The sequence below is a fragment of the Pecten maximus genome, chromosome 5, assembly GCF_902652985.1.
Source record: "Pecten maximus chromosome 5, xPecMax1.1, whole genome shotgun sequence".
Lineage (NCBI taxonomy): Eukaryota > Metazoa > Mollusca > Bivalvia > Pectinida > Pectinidae > Pecten > Pecten maximus.
Window position 1 is genome coordinate 32,750,977 of NC_047019.1, and position 24,833 is coordinate 32,775,809.

A 24,833-nucleotide genomic window follows, 5' to 3' on the forward strand; every position below is an offset into this window, starting at 1 on the left:
GAGGGTTGAGTGGTAGATGATATGATCGGGCGGTATTGTTTGTGGTGGTTGGGAGGGTTGAGTGGTAGATGATATGATCAGGCATTATTATTTGTAGTGGAGGGTTGAGTGGTAGATGATATGATCGGGCAGTATTGTTTGTAGTGGAGAGTTTAGTGGTAGATGATATGATAGGGCAGTATTGTTTGTAGTGGAGAGTTGAGTGGTAGATGATATGATCGGGCGGTATTGTTTGTGGTGGTTGGGAGGGTTGAGCGGTAGATGATATGATCGGGCGGTATTGTTTGTGGTGGTTGGGAGGGTTGAGTGGTAGATGATATGATCGGGCGGTATTGTTTGTGGTGGTTGGGAGGGTTGAGTGGTAGATGATATGATCGGGCATTATTGTTTGTAGTGGAGGGTTGAGTGGTAGATGATATGATCGGGCAGTATTGTTTGTAGTGGAGAGTTGAGTGGTAGATGATATGATAGGGCAGTATTGTTTGTAGTGGAGAGTTGAGTGGTAGATGATATGATCTGGCGGTATTGTTCGTAGTGAAGGGTTGAGTGGTAGATGATATGATCGGGCGGTATTGTTTGTGGTGGTTTGGAGGGTTGAGCGGTAGATGATATGATCGGGCGGTATTGTTTGTAGTGGAGAGTTGAGCGGTAGATGATATGATCGGGCGGTATTGTTTGTGGTGGTTTGGAGGGTTGAGCGGTAGATGATATGATCGGGCGGTATTGTTTGTGGTGGTTGGGAGGGTTGAGTGGTAGATGATATGATCGGGCGGTATTGTTTGTGGTGGTTGGGAGGGTTGAGTGGTAGATGATATGATCGGGCGGTATTGTTTGTGGTGGTTTGGAGGGTTGAGCGGTAGATGATATGATCGCGGTATTGTTTGTGGTGGTTGGGAGGGTTGAGTGGTAGATGATATGATCGGGCGGTATTGTTTGTGGTGGTTGGGAGGGTTGAGTGGTAGATGATATGATCGGGGGCGGTATTGTTTGTAGTGAAGGGTTGAGTGGTAGATGATATGATCGGGCGGTATTGTTTGTGGTGGTTGGGAGGGTTGAGTGGTAGATGATATGATCGGGGGCGGTATTGTTTGTGGTGGTTGGGAGGGTTGAGTGGTAGATGATATGATCGGGCGGTATTGTTTGTGGTGGTTGGGAGGGTTGAGTGGTAGATGATATGATCAGGCATTATTGTTTGTAGTGGAGGGTTGAGTGGTAGATGATATGATCGGGCAGTATTGTTTGTAGTGGAGAGTTGAGTGGTAGATGATATGATAGGGCAGTATTGTTTGTAGTGGAGAGTTGAGTGGTAGGTGATATGATCGGGCGGTATTGTTTGTGGTGGTTGGGAGGGTTGAGCGGTAGATGATATGATCGGGCGGTATTGTTTGTGGTGGTTGGGAGGGTTGAGCGGTAGATGATATGATCGGGCGGTATTGTTTGTGGTGGTTGGGAGGGTTGAGCGGTAGATGATATGATCGGGCGGTATTGTTTGTGGTGGTTTGGAGAGTTGAGCGGTAGATGATATGATCGGGCGGTATTGTTTGTGGTGGTTGGGAGGGTTGAGTGATAGATGATATGATCGGGCGGTATTGTTTGTAGTGGAGGGTTGAGTGGTAGATGATATGATTGGGGGCGGTATTGTTTGTGTTGAAGGGTTGAGTGGTAGATGATATGATCAGGCGGTATTGTTTGTGGTGGTTGGGAGGGTTGAGTGGTAGATGATATGATCGGGCGGTATTGTTTGTGGTGGTTTGGAGGGTTGAGCGGTAGATGATATGATCGGGCGGTATTGTTTGTGGTGGTTGGGAGGGTTTAGTGGTAGATGATATGATCGGGGGGTATTGTTTGTGGTGGTTTGGAGGGTTGAGTGGTAGATGATATGATCGGGCGGTATTGTTTGTGGTGGTTGGGAGGGTTGAGTGGTAGATGATATGATCGGGCAGTATTGTTTGTAGTGGAGAGTTGAGTGGTAGATGATATGATAGGGCAGTATTGTTTGTAGTGGAGAGTTGAGTGGTAGATGATATGATCTGGCGGTATTGTTCGTAGTGAAGGGTTGAGTGGTAGATGATATGATCGGGCGGTATTGTTTGTGGTGGTTTGGAGGGTTGAGCGGTAGATGATATGATCGGGCGGTATTGTTTGTAGTGGAGAGTTGAGCGGTAGATGATATGATCGGGCGGTATTGTTTGTGGTGGTTTGGAGGGTTGAGCGGTAGATGATATGATCGGGCGGTATTGTTTGTAGTGGTTGGGAGGGTTGAGTGGTAGATGATATGATCGGGCGGTATTGTTTGTGGTGGTTGGGAGGGTTGAGTGGTAGATGATATGATCGGGCGGTATTGTTTGTGGTGGTTTGGAGGGTTGAGCGGTAGATGATATGATAGGGCAGTATTGTTTGTAGTGGAGAGTTGAGTGGTAGATGATATGATCGGGCGGTATTGTTTGTGGTGGTTGGGAGGGTTGAGCGGTAGATGATATGATCGGGCGGTATTGTTTGTGGTGGTTGGGAGGGTTGAGCGGTAGATGATATGATCGGGCGGTATTGTTTGTGGTGGTTGGGAGGGTTGAGCGGTAGATGATATGATCGGGGGCGGTATTGTTTGTAGTGAAGGGTTGAGTGGTAGATGATAGGATCGGGGGCGGTATTGTTTGTAGTGGAGAGTTGAGTGGTAGATGATATGATCGGGCGGTATTGTTTGTGGTGGTTTGGAGGGTTGAGTGGTAGATGATATGATCGGGGGCGGTATTGTTTGTAGTGAAGGGTTGAGTGGTAGATGATATGATCGGGCGGTATTGTTTGTGGTGAAGGGTTGAGTGGTAGATGATATGATCGGGCGGTATTGTTCGTAGTGAAGGGTTGAGCGGTAGATGATATGATGGGGCGGTATTGTTTGTAGTGGAGGGTTGAGTGGTAGATGATATGATTGGGGGCGGTATTGTTTGTGGTGAAGGGTTGAGTGGTAGATGATATGATCGGGCGGTATTGTTTGTGGTGGTTGGGAGGGTTGAGTGGTAGATGATATGATTGGGGGCGGTATTGTTTGTGGTGAAGGGTTGAGTGGTAGATGATATGATCGGGCGGTATTGTTTGTGGTGGTTGGGAGGGTTGAGTGGTAGATGATATGATCGGGGGCGGTATTGTTTGTGGTGGTTGGGAGGGTTGAGCGGTAGATGATATGATCGGGCGGTATTGTTTGTGGTGGTTTGGAGGGTTGAGTGGTAGATGATATGATCGGGCGGTATTGTTTGTGGTGGTTGGGAGGGTTTAGTGGTAGATGATATGATCGGGCGGTATTGTTTGTGGTGGTTGGGAGGGTTTAGTGGTAGATGATATGATCGGGGGGTATTGTTTGTGGTGGTTTGGAGGGTTGAGTGGTAGATGATATGATCGGGCGGTATTGTTTGTGGTGGTTGGGAGGGTTGAGCGGTAGATGATATGATCGGGGGCGGTATTGTTTGTGGTGGTTGGGAGGGTTTAGTGGTAGATGATATGATCGGGCGGTATTGTTCGTAGTGAAGGGTTGAGTGGTAGATGATATGATTGGGCGGTATCGTTTGTGGTGGTTGGGAGGGTTGAGTGGTAGATGATATGATCGAGCGGTATTGTTTGTGGTGGTTGGGAGGGTTGAGTGTAGGACATGATGACTGGTACATACTGCCATGTTCTGTGGTAGAAGGGCCAGTGTTATAAGCGGCTGCAACAGAGTGTACTCGTCTGGAATCTGTAGGAAAGTGATCCCAGCATGGACCAGCAGACACACAATGCTCTGGTCCTTCAGTTCCATTCCTGGATGGATGTCCAAACAACGTATTTTTCGCCAGATTGTATTTTGGAACAATGCCTTCAGGAGGTTTTCCTGAACAAAAAAACAACACAATTTTGTTAATCCATTATCATCAATAATAAATCTTAAAGATCAGGATATTGTCATTCTAGGTCAACACCATGTATTTATAAGGATATACAGAATATAATTGCCTATAATTTTTCAACATTTCCTACCATAGTAACATGCCAGTTTACCTGTGCTTGAAACAACTGATGACTTGACAAGATGTCCAGGAGCTGTTCAAACATCTGAAATTAAAACAAACATCACGTTTTAGGCACATCCAATAACTCTGACAAGAGGATGTCACGCCTCTCTGATAAAGTGTAATAGGGTTAAAGAGTTACTCTCCGAGTAAAACAATAATGAGCATGAAGCTGCAACACCTGTGGAGTATTAATTGAATTTTTGAAATGAAATTTGTTTTGAAGACAACTGACCTTTCAACCTGATGCAAAAGTATGCTAATGCAATGCAAACACTTTTGTATTGTACTAGCCAATTACTGATGTATATAAAAAACACAAGGATCACCTCTGGCTGTGTTTTCCTCTTGTCTTCAGGGTACACATTGGACATGGTCACTTCTCTATATACTGCCAACAGTACAGGTATCCTCTTCTTCCAATCCACAATGCTCAAGGCCTTTAAAATGAAAAAGAAAATTAACAAACAAATTAAACTGTTTCTCCCATCTTACCAAAACAAGAATGCTGCAAAATGAATGTACATGTTATTAAATTTTCTCACATGAGCTCTATATAAGCAATATCTACTATTCAAGTGGGATCAAACTTGTTCAAACTAGGACATCAAGTTTAATACTAACAGAGCATACTTTCTCACATAAAAAATATATACTGGCAACAAAATAATTAAAGGGACGTAACTCACATATAAATATATACTGACAACAAAATAATTAAAGGGACATAACCGATAAAAATATAACTGGCAACACAATAATTAAAGGGCCATATCTCCCCAAAAAGGGAAGAATCAAGCATTATGTTCACACTTCTTCAGATACTTAAGATTATCAAATTTCAGCATGGTTGAACAATCACTTTCAAAGAATTTCCATCCACAGATCCATCAGTTATTGAGGTTCTCAGCCAGGTGGCTTAAGATCAGCTGTTTTCATCTGAGAGGGCATGTGGAGATATTTATATGGTTTTGATTGCATTAATCATTGATACATTAATTATCTATACCTATGTTTAATTGTAAATCTTAGAGTGACTTATTCATGTTTTTACCCCTAACATATAAATCAGGCTACCCTACAGTTCTCAGACACACCTCCAAATGTTGTATGAGAGAGGCCGGGTCCTGTCCTAGAATACACTTGGTGACTATCTCCCGACAGGTGATGTACTGATCTCCACACACCACAAACAGGTCAGAGCACTCCAGAACCTACACAGAACAAGGTGTTAAATATATCAGTCAAATTCCAATAGATAGTGACTTTATACATCTGTATCTCACCTACTGTAGCACATTAAACTGTCTCTAATTTCCATCCATCATAAAATGTTTAAAAGGTTTTTTTTGTTGATTTGTTTATTTTATTTTCCTGGGTTTTCTTTAAACTTTAAAGTATGGATAAATTCTATATGAAATAATTTTCATCAAAGTTTTTACACCAGTTAGTTGTTCCTTATTTAGCTTTACATACCTCTTCCCTGTCAAGGTCAAGCATCTGTAGCCAGCGACACATATTAGCATCTCCAGACTTACATACTGTCTGATAGCTGTCCAATCCATAACAACGACACAGCTGCTTGATAAAATATATACTGAAAGAAAGTAACAATATGCTTTTAAGGATAATTTTATCCCAGTGTGCATCTGGAACTGTCTGAACAGGACATCGCGCAGTTTATAAGGAGGTTTGCTCTTCAATGCTATATTTCAATTATTTGAACATTTACATTCTGAAAAAAATGTCTTTAAGGATGGAATTTGGCAAAATCTTTCCTTTTGATTTCAATTAACTTTTATTTTTTTCACTTATTATAATTTTGTAATGTTAGTTTTCATAAAAAGTAAAGAATAAAAGATTTCGTGTAAATACCAAGGCCAGTCAAAGCCACATTCTTCACAAAGTTTAGCTGCAGCATCAATCATCTGTCTCAGGCCTTTTGTCATCTTGACTGATTTGTCCACGTAGATTTTCTGTACATACTTTGCTGCTACACTCAGTGCAAACCGTGTCTCTGCCAAGGTGTACAATTTCACGACACTCAATTCTTCTATACTAATGCTGTGTATAGAGTCTCTCAACATCACTGTAGCCAATTGTACTTCTTTCTTTTGTGGTGTTTCACTCTTGGAAACATCTTGGTGGTAAACATCCTATATAAAATATTTGATTATCAAATCTACAGGTTATGGACAGGTAAGTGAGGTCAGTAATTAATTGTACAGATAAAGTAAGGATAAAGTTTGCTTATCACACTTGATTCAACATTATCAAGCAAATTGTGAAGCATCAAATGTTTAATATAAATTTACATGAATATTTCTGTATGATATTCAAAGCACTTAATCATTGATAACTGATTCAAAAATTATGAGTAAATGCTTAAGGTAAATTTTTTTTTACTTAACTCAACACACTGAAGGATCAGGAGACACAGGCAAGCTAGTCACGTCTCTGGTACTTACCTCAACACACTGTAGGATCAGGAGACACAGTCCAGCTAGTCATGTCTCTGGTACTTACCTCAACACACTGTAGGATCAGGAGACACAGTCCAGCTAGTCCTGTCTTTGGTACTTACCTCAACACACTGTAGGATCAGGAGACACAGTCCAGCTGGTCTTGTCTCTGGTACTTACCTCAACATACTGTAGGATCAGGTGACACAGTCCAGCCGGTCTTGTCTCTGGTACTTACCTCAATACACTGTAGGATCAGGAGACACAGTCTAGCTGGTCTTGTCTCTGGTACTTACCTCAACACACTGTAGGATCAGGAGACACAGTCCAGTTGGTCTTGTCTCTGGTACTTACCTCAACACACTGTAGGATCAGGAGACACAGCCCAGGGTGTCTCTGGTACTTACCTCAATACACTGTAGGATCAGGAGACACAGTCCAGCTGGTCTTGTCTCTGGTACTTACCTCAACACACTGTAGGATCAGGAGACACAGTCCAGTCGGTCTTGTCTCTGGTACTTACTTCAACACACTGTAGGATCAGGAGACACAGTCTAGCTAGACTTGTCTCTGGTACTTACCTCAACACACTGTAGGATCAGGAGACACAGTCCAGCTAGTCTTGTCTCTGGTACTTACCTCAACACACTGTAGGATCAGGAGACACAGTCCAGCTGGTCTTGTCTCTGGTACTTACCTCAACACACTGTAGGATCAGGAGACACAGTCCAGCTGGTCTTGTCTCTGGTACTTACCTCAACACACTGTAGGATCAGGAGACACAGTCCAGCTAGTCTTGTCTCTGGTACTTACCTCAACACACTGTAGGATCAGGAGACACAGTCTAGCTAGTCATGTCTCTGGTTCTTACCTCAACACACTGTAGGATCAGGAGACACAGTCCAGCTAGTCCTGTCTCTGGTACTTACCTCAACACACTGTAGGATCAGGAGACACAGTCTAGCTGGTCTTGTCTCTGGTACTTACCTCAACACACTGTAGGATCACGTGACACAGTCCAGCCGGTCTTGTCTCTTGTACTTACCTCAACACACTGTAGGATCAGGAGACACAGTCCAGCTGGTCTTGTCTCTGGTACTTACCTCAACACACTGTAGGATCAGGAGACACAGTCCAGCTCGTCTTGTCTCTGGTACTTACCTCAACACACTGTAGGATCAGGAGACACAGTCCAGCTAGTCTTGTCTCTGGTACTTACCTCAACACACTGTAGGATCAGGTGACACAGTCTAGCTAGTCATGTCTCTGGTACTTACCTCAACACACTGTAGGATCAGGAGACACAGTCTAGCTAGTCTTGTCTCTGGTACTTACCTCAACACACTGTAGGATCAGGAGACACAGTCTAGCTAGTCATGTCTCTGGTACTTACCTCAACACACTGTAGGATCAGGAGACACAGTCCAGCTGGTCTTGTCTCTGGTACTTACCTCAACACACTGTAGGATCAGGAGACACAGTCCAGCTCGTCTTGTCTCTGGTACTTACCTCAACACACTGTAGGATCAGGAGACACAGTCCAGCTAGTCTTGTCTCTGGTACTTACCTCAACACACTGTAGGATCAGGTGACACAGTCTAGCTAGTCATGTCTCTGGTACTTACCTCAACACACTGTAGGATCAGGAGACACAGTCCAGTCGGTCTTGTCTCTGGTACTTACCTCAACACACTGTAGGATCAGGAGACACAGTCTAGCTAGTCATGTCTCTGGTACTTACCTCAACACACTGTAGGATCAGGAGACACAGTCTAGCTAGTCTTGTCTCTGGTACTTACCTCAACACACTGTAGGATCAGGAGACACAGTCTAGCTAGTCATGTCTCTGGTACTTACCTCAACACACTGTAGGATCAGGAGACACAGTCCAGCTAGTCTTGTCTCTGGTACTTACCTCAACACACTGTAGGATCAGGAGACACAGTCCAGCTAGTCTTGTCTCTGGTACTTACCTCAACACACTGTAGGATCAGGAGACACAGTCTAGCTGGTCTTGTCTCTGGTACTTACCTCAACACACTGTAGGATCAGGAGACACAGTCCAGGGTGTCTCTGGTACTTACCTCAACACACTGTAGGATCAGGAGACACAGTCTAGCTAGTCTTGTCTCTGGTACTTACCTCAACACACTGTAGGATCAGGAGACACAGTCCAGCTGGTCTTGTCTCTGGTACTTACCTCAGCACACTGTAGGATCAGGAGACACAGTCCAGCTGGTCTTGTCTCTGGTACTTACCTCAACACACTGTAGGATCAGGAGACACAGTCCAGCTCGTCTTGTCTCTGGTACTTACCTCAACACACTGTAGGATCAGGAGACACAGTCCAGCTAGTCTTGTCTCTGGTACTTACCTCAACACACTGTAGGATCAGGTGACACAGTCTAGCTAGTCATGTCTCTGGTACTTACCTCAACACACTGTAGGATCAGGAGACACAGTCCAGTCGGTCTTGTCTCTGGTACTTACCTCAACACACTGTAGGATCAGGAGACACAGTCTAGCTAGTCATGTCTCTGGTACTTACCTCAACACACTGTAGGATCAGGAGACACAGTCTAGCTAGTCTTGTCTCTGGTACTTACCTCAACACACTGTAGGATCAGGAGACACAGTCTAGCTGGTCTTGTCTCTGGTACTTACCTCAACACACTGTAGGATCAGGAGACACAGTCCAGCTAGTCTTGTCTCTGGTACTTACCTCAACACACTGTAGGATCAGGAGACACAGTCTAGCTGGTCTTGTCTCTGGTACTTACCTCAACACACTGTAGGATCAGGAGACACAGTCCAGGGTGTCTCTGGTACTTACCTCAACACACTGTAGGATCAGGAGACACAGTCTAGCTAGTCTTGTCTCTGGTACTTACCTCAACACACTGTAGGATCAGGAGACACAGTCTAGCTAGTCATGTCTCTGGTACTTACCTCAACACACTGTAGGATCAGGAGACACAGTCCAGCTGGTCTTGTCTCTGGTACTTACCTCAACACACTGTAGGATCAGGAGACACAGTCCAGCTAGTCCTGTCTCTGGTACTTACCTCAACACACTGTAGGATCAGGAGACACAGTCCAGCTAGTCTTGTCTCTGGTACTTACCTCAACACACTGTAGGATCAGGAGACACAGCCCAGGGTGTCTCTGGTACTTACCTCAACACACTGTAGGATCAGGAGACACAGTCTAGCTAGTCATGTCTCTGGTACTTACCTCAACACACTGTAGGATCAGGAGACACAGTCCAGCTGGTCTTGTCTCTGGTACTTACCTCAACACACTGTAGGATCAGGAGACACAGTCTAGCTAGTCATGTCTCTGGTACTTACCTCAACACACTGTAGGATCAGGAGACACAGTCCAGCTCGTCTTGTCTCTGGTACTTACCTCATCACACTGTAGGATCAGGAGACACAGTTCAGTTAGTCATGTCTCTGGTACTTACCTCAACACACTGTAGGATCAGGAGACACAGTTCTATGAGCTGCTCCTGTCCTGTTGGGTCCACAAATTGTTCAGCCTGTTGTAGGTAGGTTCCAAGATAGACTGACACTTGGTCTCCACTGAATTTTAACAATAAAATGATACAGTATCAAGTTCAAATATGATTAATGGAAACCTAATTTGACACTAAATATGTCCAACTGCTATGATATCTAATATAAAAGCATATTACTCACAATTCTAATGAAAGCTCAATAGAAACCTGTGTATTTCATCATCCAGTCTAACCAGACCAAAAATGTCTCATAGACTGGCAGATTTCATTATATCATATAAATTAGAACTTCAACACTGTGATTAACAAAATGATCTGTAATATATATCTCCCCTTCAGAACACTTGTTTTCAAAGAAATTTCTATATACTCTAAGGAATTGAAGAACTTATACCTGGTCTGCAGGAGAAGCTGCAGCAGAAATGATCTGAGAACAGGAGTAGGGTCAATGCTGTCATCAAATATTGTCATCTTCTTGGTTACTACCATGCCCTTGTCAGCTGACCTTGTGATGTAACCGAGAAGTTTTTGGACTACTTCATCAGAGGGCGGTGTGTCTTCAGCAAAACACAGCTGGGACACAACCTCCATAAAGAAACTATTGATCCTCTTCTTGTAGTCAAAGTACTTCTTACTTTTCTCACTATTACATACATAACAAGATTTGTTAAAGAACAACATATACTTTTTAAAATGATATGAAATCCATGATGATAACATTTTTTTTTTTTTTCTAAAACACAGCTGTCAAAACGTATGAATTTTATCTTGAATGATCAAAATATTAAACAACACAACATAGTGTATATATTGTATATTGTTACAGTATTGGTTTCTCAGGTTTTTTTTGTTTTTTTTGTTTGTTTTTAAATCTGTAATTTAACTTTAACTTGTTACACTCATATCATCTCTTTTTCATTAAAGGTATGTTATTAGTGGAATGAAAATAGACTACAGACATATACATCAGTTAGCTGTTATTTATTAGGAATGCTCAATATGTATGTGGGTACATACCTTTTGTGAAGATCTTCGTTTGCTTTTAAGTTGGCAGGAATTTCTGAGTGACAAACTGGGCATATCAACTCTTTGATGATCAAAATGTCATTGTAACATTGTGGACAGATTTTGTCTTTACATGGAAGGTAGACAGGAGGTCCTTCAAGCTCATTCTCACAATTTTTACACTTGTCATTTTTGCTGTAAATCGAAAGTAGTAGACCTATAGATAAAATGGTTATTCGGGATGAATTTGGCAGATTGTCCACGTAACAGTCAATAGGTACTATAAATCACTTTAACAAGGGGTTTATTTTTGCTTTAATATGTGATAAGAGTCAATCACGAATTCAAATCCTTCAAAATTATTTGGTTGAAAATAACACATTCGAATGGCATGGAATTTGTATTTTCTGAAAACAGTTTGTTAGTGATCATGATTCATGATCATACATCCCTGAAACTCGAACTTGGGAGAGATATTTTTTAATGTTTCTTTATGAGTGTTAACAGTTTGATTAAAATTCATCAAGAAATTAAGCCGTTAGAGAGCTGACAAATAAAGATTTTCTAAAAAAAATTGTCAGAGATATTATGGTCCTCTGTAAATTGTGTGAAGTTTTATCGAAATTCCTAAAGGAATGAAGCTGCTAGAGATCCCACCAGGTCTAACAAGAGGCCGAATGGGCCTGAATTGCTCACCTGCTTCTAGAGCAACTTTGAAGTTGATCTGTGTCATTTATATGTAGATGCTAACTAATGCTGATTACCAATTATTATCAGAGACTAGGCTAGATAGGTTTATCCATGTAATTATTTTGCAAGCTTTCATTCCACTATACTATTGGCCCAATACCAGGTCTGGGGAGTCTCTTGGCTATAGAGAAATCATTGTTTAAAGATTTTAACACATATGATTACTGTGATCTTGAATGTAGGTCAAGATCATTCATTTGAACAAACTTGGTAACCCTTAACCTGAACATGCTCAGAATCCAATATCAGGTCTCTGTGCCTCATGGTGATTGAGAAGAAGTTTTTTTTTTTTAAATGTTGATACCAGACGTCCAGACACTGCACCACAGCATAAGCTCACTTGCCCTTAAAGCAGGTGAGCCTAATATGTAATGTGCTTACATATAATGTTGATGGAGAATTCATTATTCCAGTCCAAGAAAATTAATTTACTGTTCAAGAAAATTAATTGACTAACTTGATATCAAAGTAGTGAGCAACAGCTAGTTTGTTGCACATCTTCAAGAACTTCTCCACCTTTTCTAAAGCTTCTAACGATTTCATGTTGGCACCAGTTTTCATCATCTGGAAAGGAATATAATTACACAACTTTTGAAAGTGAAAAATGATAATAACGGTCAAGGAAGAAAAACGAGATCCCAGAGGGATCTTGGCGCCCACCATTGAATGTTCTTCATAGGTTCCATCTCAGATTGATCTTTTCTCTACTTTTCTCTTCTACTAAGTCTTACTAATCTGTGTAAATTCAGAAGAAACCTCTAGTACTTTTCAAACAAGGGAAACCTATATATAAAAGTTAAGATTAAGGCACCAAAGGGAACCTATATATGGAATTTGAGAAAGATTCCTTCAGTACTTTCTGAGAAAGATGGCTGCCTATCGGCCATGTTGTTTTCCGATTGGTCTCAAAATACAATATGCATAACTAGGCACCTTGGGGAACCTACATATGAAATTTCAGGAAGATCCCTTCATTAGTTTCTTAGAAATAGCAATAACCAGTTTCAATTTTCGAAATCCAAGATGGCTGCCTGTCGACCATGTTGTTTTCTGATTAGTCTCAATATACAATATGCATAACCAGGCACCAAGGGGAACCTACATATGAAATTTCAGGAAGATCCCTTCAGTGCTTTCTGAGAATTATCGATAACAAACTTCAATTGTCAAAATCCAAGATGGCTGCCTGTCGGCCATGTTGTTTTCTGATTGGTCTCAAAATGCAATATGCATAACTAAGCACCAAGGGGAACCTACCTATGAAATTTGAGAAAGATCCCTTCAGTACTTTCTGAGGATTAGCGATAACAAGAATTGTTTACGGACGGACGGACGGACGGACGGACGGACCACGGACCACGGACGCAGGGCGATTTGAATTAAAAATTATAAATGTATAATGGGTACATTTTACTTCAAAGCTAACACTGCTTAAAAACAAAGCAAGCATGTATCATCGTACAACTGTATGTTCAGGCTGTGCCAGTTTGTCAGTATGGTAAGTTTGATGATTACTCCTATAATCACTAACAAGAGGCCCATACATAGGCCTTAATGGTCATTCGACAGACCCTACAACAGTATAACCTGTCTAAACCGGATGTAACTGGGACCAGACTATTTGGCCGGTTTACACGGGTATCTGGTTTATAGAGATTGGTAATAATACAATCAATTGTATTATAATTGTACTTAAATACTCAACAGCAGTGTAGTGATACTGGCAACTATTGTGTATGATTGTGTACTACTGTATGCTGGTCATGGACTGGTCGCCATCTTGGATTACTGAGCAACCCAAAAAAAAACAGCACTTTGTCAGAATCATTTTAGCAGTATTTCAGGCAAGTTTGAGTCAAAACCAACACATGAAACTTGAAACTTGGTTATTGAGAAGAAGTTGTTTAAAAATCTTAGCCTATTTGTCCCATGTGACCTTAAATGATGGTCAAGGTAATTCATTTGAACAAACCTGGTACCCTTTAACCACTACAGGCCTAATATCAAGTCCCTTGGACTATTGATTATTGATTTGCTTTTGAATTGCACTCATTTTACTGCTTTGTATCATGCTCTGTATCATGATTGAATATTAGACATTTGACAACTTACTTAAGAATATATGGCATGCCAATATAAATAAATAATTGGATTATACATACGGTCCATAATGGCATACATCTGTTGATGGTAAACTTGTCATCAGCTGCTTGTATAGAGTAAACATGTTCTATAAATAACTTCACCACCAGCACACAGGTCCAGGTCATTCTGTGAAAAATCAACATCAGTCATTAACAAAAACAGTGAGTGATAAAGACCTCACCTCTACCCCACCCCATCCTCCTTATAAGAGGTCAAGGTCATTACTTCAAACAACCTTTCCCCCAAGCATGCCTCTGGCCTAATATCAGGTCCCTGGGCCTCTTGATTATTAAGTAGCTGTTTAAAGATTTCAACAAGAGCTGTTGTAGAACAGCATAGCTCATCACGCAAATGTTTGTCAATAGATATAATTAAAATATATAATCTGGTATTGTTTTGCATATTGGATAAATAAGATTTATATTGTGCACTTGACAGAATTAATTTGATACTCAACCTTAATTGACATCATTTAAAAATAGCTGAAAAATCCCTGATATCTTCAAAAATGCAAAAACAAAACATGTCATAAAAAGCATGTTTTTTTGCCCCCCCCCCCCCCCCCCCCCCAAAAAAAAAAAAAAAAATAATCTCTACTTTTGACGAGTTTAACCACATAGTACAATTATAAAGAGATGTCTTAATGCCTTTCAACCCCCTTGCATCAAAATTCTAAAGCTTTTGTTCACATAAGTCTGAAACATGTCAAAAAGCATTTTATTTCCAGAAATCTTTCAGTTCAACTTCTAGATGTAATAGTATAACCCAGGGACACCAATATCAACTATCAGTACCCTAGTAAAATTATAAAATGATGTGTTAATGCCTTTCAACACTTCCACCAAAAAATTTAAGTTTTTCTCTAAGACCAAATATGTAATAAAGCACCAAACAGATCAAGTACCTGGCTTCCAGAATGCCCTTGACACAGCGAGGACCACACTGAACTGTTTCCAGATCATGTCCAGATTGAACCATATCCAGCAATCTCTCCACAACAGGCCGATAGTGACGTACTCTCTGTAACCACTCAGCACGACTTACTACTTTATTCAGTGTCTCTTTCAATGGCTCCAGTTTCTCAAGTAGTAGACGCAAGCCCATTACATCTAAGGTCTAAAAGAGAGAAAACAGGATTTCAATGAGTAAAATGAGTAAAATAAGTAAAATGAGTAAGACGAGTCAATATCATCCATTAAGGCCAGCCTACAGACATAGTAACATGATTTTACGGAGGCAATTCAGAGTCAATATGCTGTATTTAAGTTCATGGGGCAGAAACAATAGGCTTTTACAGAGCCAATATCCTGTATTAAAGTTCATGGGGTAGAAACAATAGCATTTTACAAAGCCAATATTCTGTATTAAAGTTCATGGGGCAGAAACAATAGGCTTTTACAGAGCCAATATGCTGTATTAAAGTTCATGGGGCAGAAACAATAGGCTTTTACAGAGCCAATATGCTGTATTAAAGTTCATGGGGCAGAAACAATAGGCTTTTACAGAGCCAATATCCTGTATTCAGTTGTAAGGGACATAAACATCAGGATTCAGCAGAGCAGAAACACTCTATTAATGTTCAAGACACAACGAGGTATTGTGAGTGATACTAATCCCCTCACAATAAACAACACATTTACACTTGTACAAAGTTGTTCCTGATTGAGCAATTTTAAGTTAAAAGGCAACTAGAAAATGTCTGTAAGACAAGAATCCCTCTATTTAGCGCAAAAATGACCTCTACCTTGGAACCCTGAAACACAACAATATCTGACATATACTCATACTTGACCTTTGTATAAAGTTTGACCAGAATCTGTCAAACAATGTTGAGTTGCTGAGTGTTTGTATTGATTCTGGACAGGACAGGACAGGACAGGACAGGACAGGACAGGATAGGATAGGACAGGACAGGACAGGACAGGACGGACATGGTCCAATACTATATATATGCCCTCCTTCCCCATTCATTTTCAGATGAAGTAAGATTTGGATGTATTATGTAACTAAGGGCAATAACTCAGTAAATAAGGGGTGCAGCTCATGAAAGCAAACCAGTCACAAATAATGCCCGAGTAATTTACACATGTACAAAGTTTCATGAAATTCTGTAAAGAAATGTACTTGTAAGAGCAATTTGATAAAGTTAAATCAGATTAAATCAAAGTTAGGGAAATAACTCTGTGAATAAGGAAGTGTCACATTTTCCAAGATAATGCCATAATAAACTCATGTATCAGGTTTCATGTAGGCGAGACATGGTGCTATGAGATGGATGACAATGATAAATTTGAGTGAATTAAACTAAGAGCAATAAATTGAAACATGTCCTCATACAAGATGTTGTCATAATACAAGAGGCACGATGGGCCTGTATCGCTCACCTGGCTCTACAGCAACTTTGAAGTTGATCGAGGTCATTTCTACAGATACTATGATGATTACTTCTTTATTCAAATATCATAGTAAGCTAAGTTTATTCATATTAACAAGGAGCCGCAAAGCCTGGCATTATCCCCCGCGCCCCGCAGTTGGTATGAAAACCCAAATACATGTATATATCAAGCTCAAAGTAAGAGTTATTAAGGAAACAGTAATTTGGTATTTTTGATTAAGTCTCCATGGTGACAGAAAAAATACCAAAAAATGGAAGGTCCGCAATAGCAAAAGGCACAACTAGTCTGATATATTCAGAAAGTTTCAAGGAGCTGCGTTGAACAGTTTTGGAGTTATAGCCAAGAAACAAAAGGAAACAGTAATTTGGTATTTTTAATTAAGTTTCCATGGTGACAGAAAAAATACCGAAAATGGAAGGTCCCCAATAACAAAAGGCACAACTAGGGCACTAGCCTGATATGTACAGAAAGTTTCATGGAGCTACGTTGAACGGTTATGGAGTTATAGCCCGGAAACAGTAATTTGGTATTTTTGATTAAGTTTCCATGGTGACAGAAAAAATACCGAAAATGGAAGGTCCCAAATAGCAAAAGGCACAACTAGGGCACTAGTCTGATATATACAGAATGTTTCAAGGAGCTGCGTTGAACAGTTTTGGAGTTATAGCCAAGAAACAAAAGGAAACAGTAATTTGGTATTTTTTAATAAGTTTCCATGGTGACAGAAAAAATACCGAAAATGGAAGGTCCCCAATAGCAAAAGGCATAACTAGGGCACTAGTCTGATATATACAGAATGTTTCAAGGAGCTGCGTTGAACAGTTTTGGAGTTATAGCCAAGAAACAAAAGGAAACAGTAATTTGGTATTTTTTAATAAGTTTCCATGGTGACAGAAAAAATACCGAAAATGGAAGGTCCCCAATAGCAAAAGGCATAACTAGGGCACTAGTCTGATATATACAGAAAGTTTCAAGGAGCTGCGTTAAACGGTTTTTGAGTTATAGCCCGGAAACAAAAGGAAACAGTAATTTGGTATTTTTTAATAAGTTTCCATGGTGACAGAAAAAATACCGAAAATGGAAGGTCCACAATAGCAAAAGGCAAAACTAGGGCACTAGTCTGATATATACAGAAAGTTTCAAGGAGCTGCGTTGAACGGTTATGGAGTTATAGCCTGGAAAAGAATCTCGGACGGACACAGACGGACGGACGGACGGATGGAGCCCAATTTAAGTTTGTTTGAATGAACAAGAGGCCCAATGGGCCTGTATCGCTCACCTGGCTCTACAACAACTTTGAAGTTGATTGAGGTCATTTGTAAAGATACTATGTTGATTACCTATTTATTCAAATATCATTGTTAACTAGTTTTATTCATATTATAAATTTTCTAGTCCTTCATTCCAGCATTTCATTGGCCTAATATCAGGTTTTGGAGGCTCTTAGCTATCGCAATATTATTGTTTACAGATTTAAGCCGATTTCACCCCTGTGACCTTGAATGTAGGTCAAAGTCATTCATTTGAACAAACTTGGTAGTCCTTCACCCCAGCATGCTAAAGCCTCATATCAAGTCCCTGGGCCTCTTGGTTATTGAGAAGAAGTTGTTTGAAGATTATAGCCTATTTGACCCATGTGACCTTAAATGAAGGTCAATGTCATTTGTTTGAACATACTTTGTAGTCCTTCACCCCAGTATGCTACAGACCCAATACCAAGTCCCTGGGCCTCTTGTTTATTGAGAAAAAGTTGTTTAAATGAAAAAGTTGATGCCGGATGGCCGGCTGGCTGGACGACAGACGGAGCACCACGGCATAAGCTCGAAATCATACATGAAACGACACTGGAGACACATGTTGTGATTAATTCCTTCTACTTATAAGTATGTGTTTTATTCACCATGCATACCTTGTACCTAAGGTATCCATGCTCCACTGAACAACACACATACCTTGGAACTGATTTGTTTTCCTATTTAATCTAAATTAAGCAATTTGCTAGAAAAAGTAACATGGGAAATGAGTTTGAAATATGTACATCCTTCACCCCTACCTCATCAATGAGATAAACCTGTCCATAGTGTGATGCTATAGGTAAAATTAGAACTAAATCTGTTCAGAGGTTCATAAAATATTTTACCCCTACCCCTTCCGAACAAAGATACATCACTCACCATTTCTTCATCAGTGCAGAGGAAGAAGTTTGGACTGCTTGCCTGAAAATCTATGATGGTCTCACTACATTCTGGCCACACTCGGTTGAGACTAGAGAAGTTACGGAACCTGCTGACATTCTGGTGATATGCTAAATGAATGGCTATCAACATGGCAACTCCATCACCAGCCTGGTGTTGGAGGATAGAACTGGATCCAATGTACACACTCTCACAAACAAGCTGTAAGATTAAATTAACTGACAACTAACAAGGAACTCAGCACTGTCAAAATGTCTAAATATGAACATGTTTTCTGATTTACAATTGCATCTTAAAAGTCAAATAAAGAGACCCAAAGGGCCTTTATCACCATTTTATACATGGGATATTGTTCAGGAATAATGGCAATTCTTTTTTCATTTGAATTTGATGTTAACTAATTGTTAGAGATGTTTCAGGAAAAGGTATACAGCATTACTAACAGAGGTGTAATGACTCACTGATGTATTGGTGAATCAGTATAATATACTGTAATTTATTGCCAATATCAGGACTCTCCATGGTCTTCTGTATCTTAAAAAGATTCTTATATATTTCTAACATATTTGACCTTTATAACCCATAAACTATGGCCAAGGTCATCAAACAATATATACTACCGCTGGTGAATCATGACTGACATCATGTTCAATAAAGCATTACCTGATGTTCCTGTAGAGATGACACCGGATACATCATGTAGACAAAGTCACTGATATAGGCCTTCAGGATACTTTGTCTGTCTCTGTCAATGAGGGGCTGGAGCATGATACCTATCGGCTGGCTGGCCAAGATATTCCTAACTGTGTTCACTTTATCAAGGGAGTCTGGAAAGAAAACATTATCACATTGGCTGATTTGATAGGACACTACTCATTGGCTGACTGGATAGGACACTTCTCATTGGCTGACTGGATAATACACTACTCATTGGCTGACTGTATAAGACACTACACATTAGCTGACTGGATAAGACACTACTCATTGGCTGACTAAATAGGACACTACTCATTGGCTGACTGGATAGGACACTTCTCACTGGCTGACTGGATAAGACACTAATCATTAACTGACTGGATAGGACACTACTCATTAGCTGACTTGATAAGACACTACTCATTGACTGACTGGATAGGACACTACTCATTGGCTGACTGGATAGGACACTACTTATAGACTGACTGGATAGGACACTTCTCATTGGCTGACTGGATAAGACACTATTCATTGGTTGACTTGATAGGACACTACTAATTGACTGACTGGATAGGACACTACTCATTGGCAGACTGGATAGGACACTACTGTGTTCACTTTATCAAGGGAGTCTGGAAAGAAAACATTATCACATTGGCTGATTTGATAGGACACTACTCATTGGCTGGCTGGATAGGACACTTCTCATTGGCTGACTGGATAATACACTACTCATTGGCTGACTGTATAAGACACTACACATTAGCTGACTGGATAAGACACTACTCATTGGCTGACTAGATAGGACACTACTCATTGGCTGACTGGATAGGACACTTCTCACCGGCTGACTGGATAAGACACTAATCATTGACTGACTGGATAGGACACTACTCATTGGCTGACTGGATAGGACACTACTTATAGACTGACTGGATAGGACACTTCTCATTGGCTGACTGGATAAGACACTATTCATTGGTTGACTGGATAAGACACTATTCATTGGTTGACTTGATAGGACACTACTAATTGACTGACTGGATAGGACACTACTCATTGGTTGACTTGATAGGACACTACTAATTGTCTGACTGGATAAGACACTACTCATTGACTGACTGGATAGGACACTACTCATTGGCTGACTGGATAGGACACTACTCATTGACTGACTGGATAGGACACTACTCATTGGCTGACTGGATAGGACACTACTCATTGGCTGACTGGATAAGACACTACTCATTGGCTGACTGGATAAGACACTTCTCATTGGCAGACTGGATAGGACACTACTCATTGACTGACTGGATATGACACTAATCATTGACTGACTGGATAGGACACTACTCATTGACTGACTGGATAGGACACTACTCATTGGCTGACTGGATAGGACACTACTCATTGGTTGACTGGATAAGACACTTCTCATTGGCTGACTGGATAGGACACTACTCAATGACTGACTGGACAGGACACTACAACTGTGGTTATACCTCAAGGTTAGTCAGGATAGAGGGGAGAAATCTTATGGCAGACTGGCCACACATTTGGTTTAAACATATTTTTATTGCCTTGAAAATGACAAAAAGGGTACATTTTACAACTTTCTAAGCCTTCTCCTCGCTTAAATACATCATGGTTTATGGGTACATATTTCTGGTTGTGTTTCCTTCTTAACTAGCAATCACAGTGTGTGAGAACCTTCAGTGAAGACCATGTAGAATAGCAATCAATTTGTAAATTTTAGACTATTAATAAGAATCATTACCTGTGTCAGGTGTATTAATCATTGTGGTGTTCAGTAAATCCTCTATCAGCCTGTAGAAGATCCATGAGAACGGCATCTGGGCAGTGAACAGGTGACCATCTGTCCCTGTGTGTCTGACCATCACCTCAGGAAGTTCTTGATGGGAATGACCAGGCGACACCAGCTGAGAGTATTGTAGACCTGTAGCCTTGGTACAGTTGATGGTTCCCAGCCACAGTTGCTGGACCCAGTCCCCATCTGTGGCCCGGTACAAACTCTCCAAATTCCTGTTTGTATCCATGAATGCAATGATCCCAGTCAGTATCGGGGTCACTTTAGTCTCCAAACACTGGATCCATGCCCGCCTAAAAAATAAATTATCAGTAAACTATGTTAAGACAAAAGTTTAGTATAGTTAAAACTACAAGACAAGCATTCCAGGGAAGTGGATGTGGCTTCTGCACACCAAGTAAGGAGATGAATTTTAAAACAAGGAAGCACTTCCTGTAAGAAAGCAATGTATCAAGTTTGCTTTTGATTGGCACAAGGGATCTAAAGTTATTGCATGCAAACCTATTTTCTATTCATAGCAACACTGACCTTGACCTTTGAACCTGAAAAGCAAACTAAGCAAGCACTTTTGGTAAGGAAGCAAAGAACGAAGTTTGAGTCTGATTAGCTAAGGAAAACTTGAGTTATCACATGGAAACACATTTTCTATCTAGAGTAACAGTGACCTTGACCTTTGACATTCAAACCTGAAAAGCAATCCTAAGCAAAATATTTGATAAGGAAGCACTACACAAAGTTTGAGTTTGACTGGTCCAAGGGAACTCAAGTTATTGCTTGGATACCAATTTTGTATTAATAGTAACAGTGACATTGACCTTTGACCTTTGAACATGAAAAGCTATCCTAAGTAAGCACTTATGAAGTTCGAGTTTGATTTGCCCCTGGCAACTCAGGTTATTGCACGGAAACCATTGCGTAGACTTTCTATTTATAGTAACAAAGACCTTTGACATTTGAACCTGAAAAGCAATCTAAGCACACACTTTTGGTAAGGAAGCACTGTATGAAGTTTGTATCTGATTGCCTAAGGAACACCTGAGTCTTTCTATTTATAGTACCAGTGCCTTTGACCTTTGATCTTCAAACATAAAAAGCAATCCCAAGCAAGCACTTTTAGAAAGAAAGCACAGAATGAAGTTTGAGTTTGATTGGCCAAAGGGAACTTAAGTTATCGCATGGAAAGCATTGTGGACAATGCCAATGCCAACAAGGTCATACCTAAAAGGTCATTTTTCCAGGCGACACAAAAACTACTTTATATTGATGATGTCACCAGAAAACCACTTAACAATGATAAAGTCAACAGAAAACCATTATCTAACGGTGATGTCACCAGAAAACCACTATCTAATGGTGATGTCACCAGAAAACCATTATCTAATGGTGATGTCAACAGAAAACCACTATCTAATGGTGATGTCACCAGAAAACCATTATCTAATGGTGATGTCAACAGAAAACCACTATCTAATGGTGGTGTCAACAGAAAACCACTATCTAATGGTGGTGTCAACAGAAAATCACTATCTAATGGTGATGTCACCAGAAAACCACTATCTAAAGGTGATGTCACCAGAAAACTACTATCTAATGGTGATGTCACCAGAAAACTACTATCTAATGGTGATGTCAACAGAAAATCACTATCTAATGGTGGTGTCACCAGAAAACTACTATCTTATGGTGATGTCACCAGAAAACCATTATCTAATGGTGGTGTCAACAGAAAACCATTATCTAATGGTGATGTCACCAGAAAACCACTTTCTAACGGTGATGTCAACAGAAAACCACTATCTAATGGTGATGTCACCAGAAAACTACTATCTAATGGTGATGTCATCAGAAAACCACTATCTAACGGTGATGTCACCAGAAAACCACTATCTAACAGTGATGTCAACAGAAAACCACTATCTAACGGTGGTGTCAACAGAAAACCACTATCTAACAGTGGTGTCAACAGAAAATCACTATCTAACGGTGGTGTCAACAGAAAACTACTATCTAACGGTGGTGTCAACAGAAAACCACTGTCAACAGAAAACCACTATCTAACGGCGATGTCAACAGAAAACCACTATCTAATGGTGGTGTCACCAGAAAACCATTATCTAATGGTGATGTCACCAGAAAACCATTATCTAATGGTGATGTCAACTGAAAACTACTATCTAATGGTGATGTCACCAGAAAACCACTATCTAATGGTGATGTCACCAGAAAACCATTATCTAATGGTGATGTCAACTGAAAACCACTATCTAATGGTGATGTCACCAGAAAACCACTATCTAATGGTGATGTCAACAGAAAACCATTATCTAATGGTGATGTCAACAGAAAATCACTATCTAACGGTGATGTCACCAGAAAACCACTATCTAAAGGTGATGTCACCAGAAAACCACTATCTAATGGTGATGTCACCAGAAAACCACTATCTAATAGTGATGTCAACAGAAAACCACTATCTAACGGTGAAGTCAACAGAAAACCATTATCTAACAGTGATGTCAAAAGAAAACCATTATCTAACGGTGGTGTCAACAGAAAACCACTATCTAATGGTGATGTCAACAGAAAACCACTATCTAACGGTGGTGTCAACAGAAAACTACTATCTAACGGTGGTGTCAACAGAAAACCAGTATCTAACGGTGGTGTCAACAGAAAATCACTATCTAATGGTGGTGTCAACAGAAAACCATTATCTAATGGTGATGTCAACAGAAAACCACTATCTAACGGTGATGTCAACAGAAAACCACTATCTAATGGTGATGTCAACAGAAAACCACTATCTAATGGTGGTGTCAACAGAAAACCACTATCTAATGGTGGTGTCAACAGAAAATCACTATCTAATGGTGATGTTACCAGAAAACCACTATCTAATGGTGATGTCACCAGGAAATCACTATCTAAAGGTGATGTCAACAGAAAACCACTATCGAACGGTGCTGTCAACAGAAAACCACTATCTAACGGTGATGTAAACAGAAAACCACTATCTAACAGTGATGTCAACAGAAAACCACTATCTAATGGTGATGTCAACAGAAAACCACTATCTAATGATGATGTCAACAGAAAACCACTATCTAATGGTGATGTCAACAGAAAATCACTATCTAAAGGTGATGTCAACATAAAACCACTATCGAACGGTGGTGTCAACAGAAAACCACTATCTAACGGTGATGTCAACAGAAAACCACTATCTAATGATGATGTCACCAGAAAACCATTATCTAATGGTGATGTCACCAGAAAACCACTATCTAATGGTGATGTCACCAGAAAACCATTATCTAACGGTGGTGTCAACAGAAAACCACTATCTAACAGTGATGTCACCAGAAAACCATTATCTAATGGTGATGTGAACAGAAAACCACTATCTAATGGTGATGTCACCAGAAAACCACTATCTAATGGTGATGTCAACAGAAAACCACTATCTAATGGTGATGTCACCAGAAAACCACTATCTAAAGGTGATGTCACCAGAAAACTACTATCTAATGGTGATGTCACCAGAAAACTACTATCTAATGGTGATGTCAACAGAAAATCACTATCTAATGGTGGTGTCACCAGAAAACTACTATCTTATGGTGATGTCACCAGAAAACCATTATCTAATGGTGGTGTCAACAGAAAACCATTATCTAATGGTGATGTCACCAGAAAACCACTTTCTAACGGTGATGTCAACAGAAAACCACTATCTAATGGTGATGTCACCAGAAAACTACTATCTAATGGTGATGTCACCAGAAAACCACTATCTAAC

At 40.4% G+C, this 24,833-nt stretch overlaps 1 protein-coding gene across 1 annotated transcript in view; it reads right to left on the reverse strand.

The window, feature by feature from the left end:
• LOC117328417 (E3 ubiquitin-protein ligase rnf213-alpha-like) overlaps window positions 1-24,833 on the reverse strand; it is an 84,271-nt gene that overhangs the window by 33,570 nt on the left and 25,868 nt on the right. The window contains exons 9-23 of the mRNA XM_033885946.1: window positions 20,984-21,327; window positions 19,174-19,337; window positions 18,490-18,711; window positions 14,824-15,035; window positions 13,937-14,045; window positions 12,232-12,338; window positions 11,037-11,219; window positions 10,414-10,662; window positions 9,966-10,083; window positions 5,913-6,193; window positions 5,514-5,634; window positions 5,135-5,251; window positions 4,367-4,477; window positions 4,027-4,080; window positions 3,659-3,859 (exon numbers count right to left, since the gene is read on the reverse strand). Of these exons, the coding sequence (XP_033741837.1) occupies window positions 3,659-3,859; window positions 4,027-4,080; window positions 4,367-4,477; window positions 5,135-5,251; window positions 5,514-5,634; window positions 5,913-6,193; window positions 9,966-10,083; window positions 10,414-10,662; window positions 11,037-11,219; window positions 12,232-12,338; window positions 13,937-14,045; window positions 14,824-15,035; window positions 18,490-18,711; window positions 19,174-19,337; window positions 20,984-21,327 (2,593 nt within the window). The remainder of the gene's footprint in view (window positions 1-3,658; window positions 3,860-4,026; window positions 4,081-4,366; window positions 4,478-5,134; window positions 5,252-5,513; window positions 5,635-5,912; window positions 6,194-9,965; window positions 10,084-10,413; window positions 10,663-11,036; window positions 11,220-12,231; window positions 12,339-13,936; window positions 14,046-14,823; window positions 15,036-18,489; window positions 18,712-19,173; window positions 19,338-20,983; window positions 21,328-24,833) is intronic.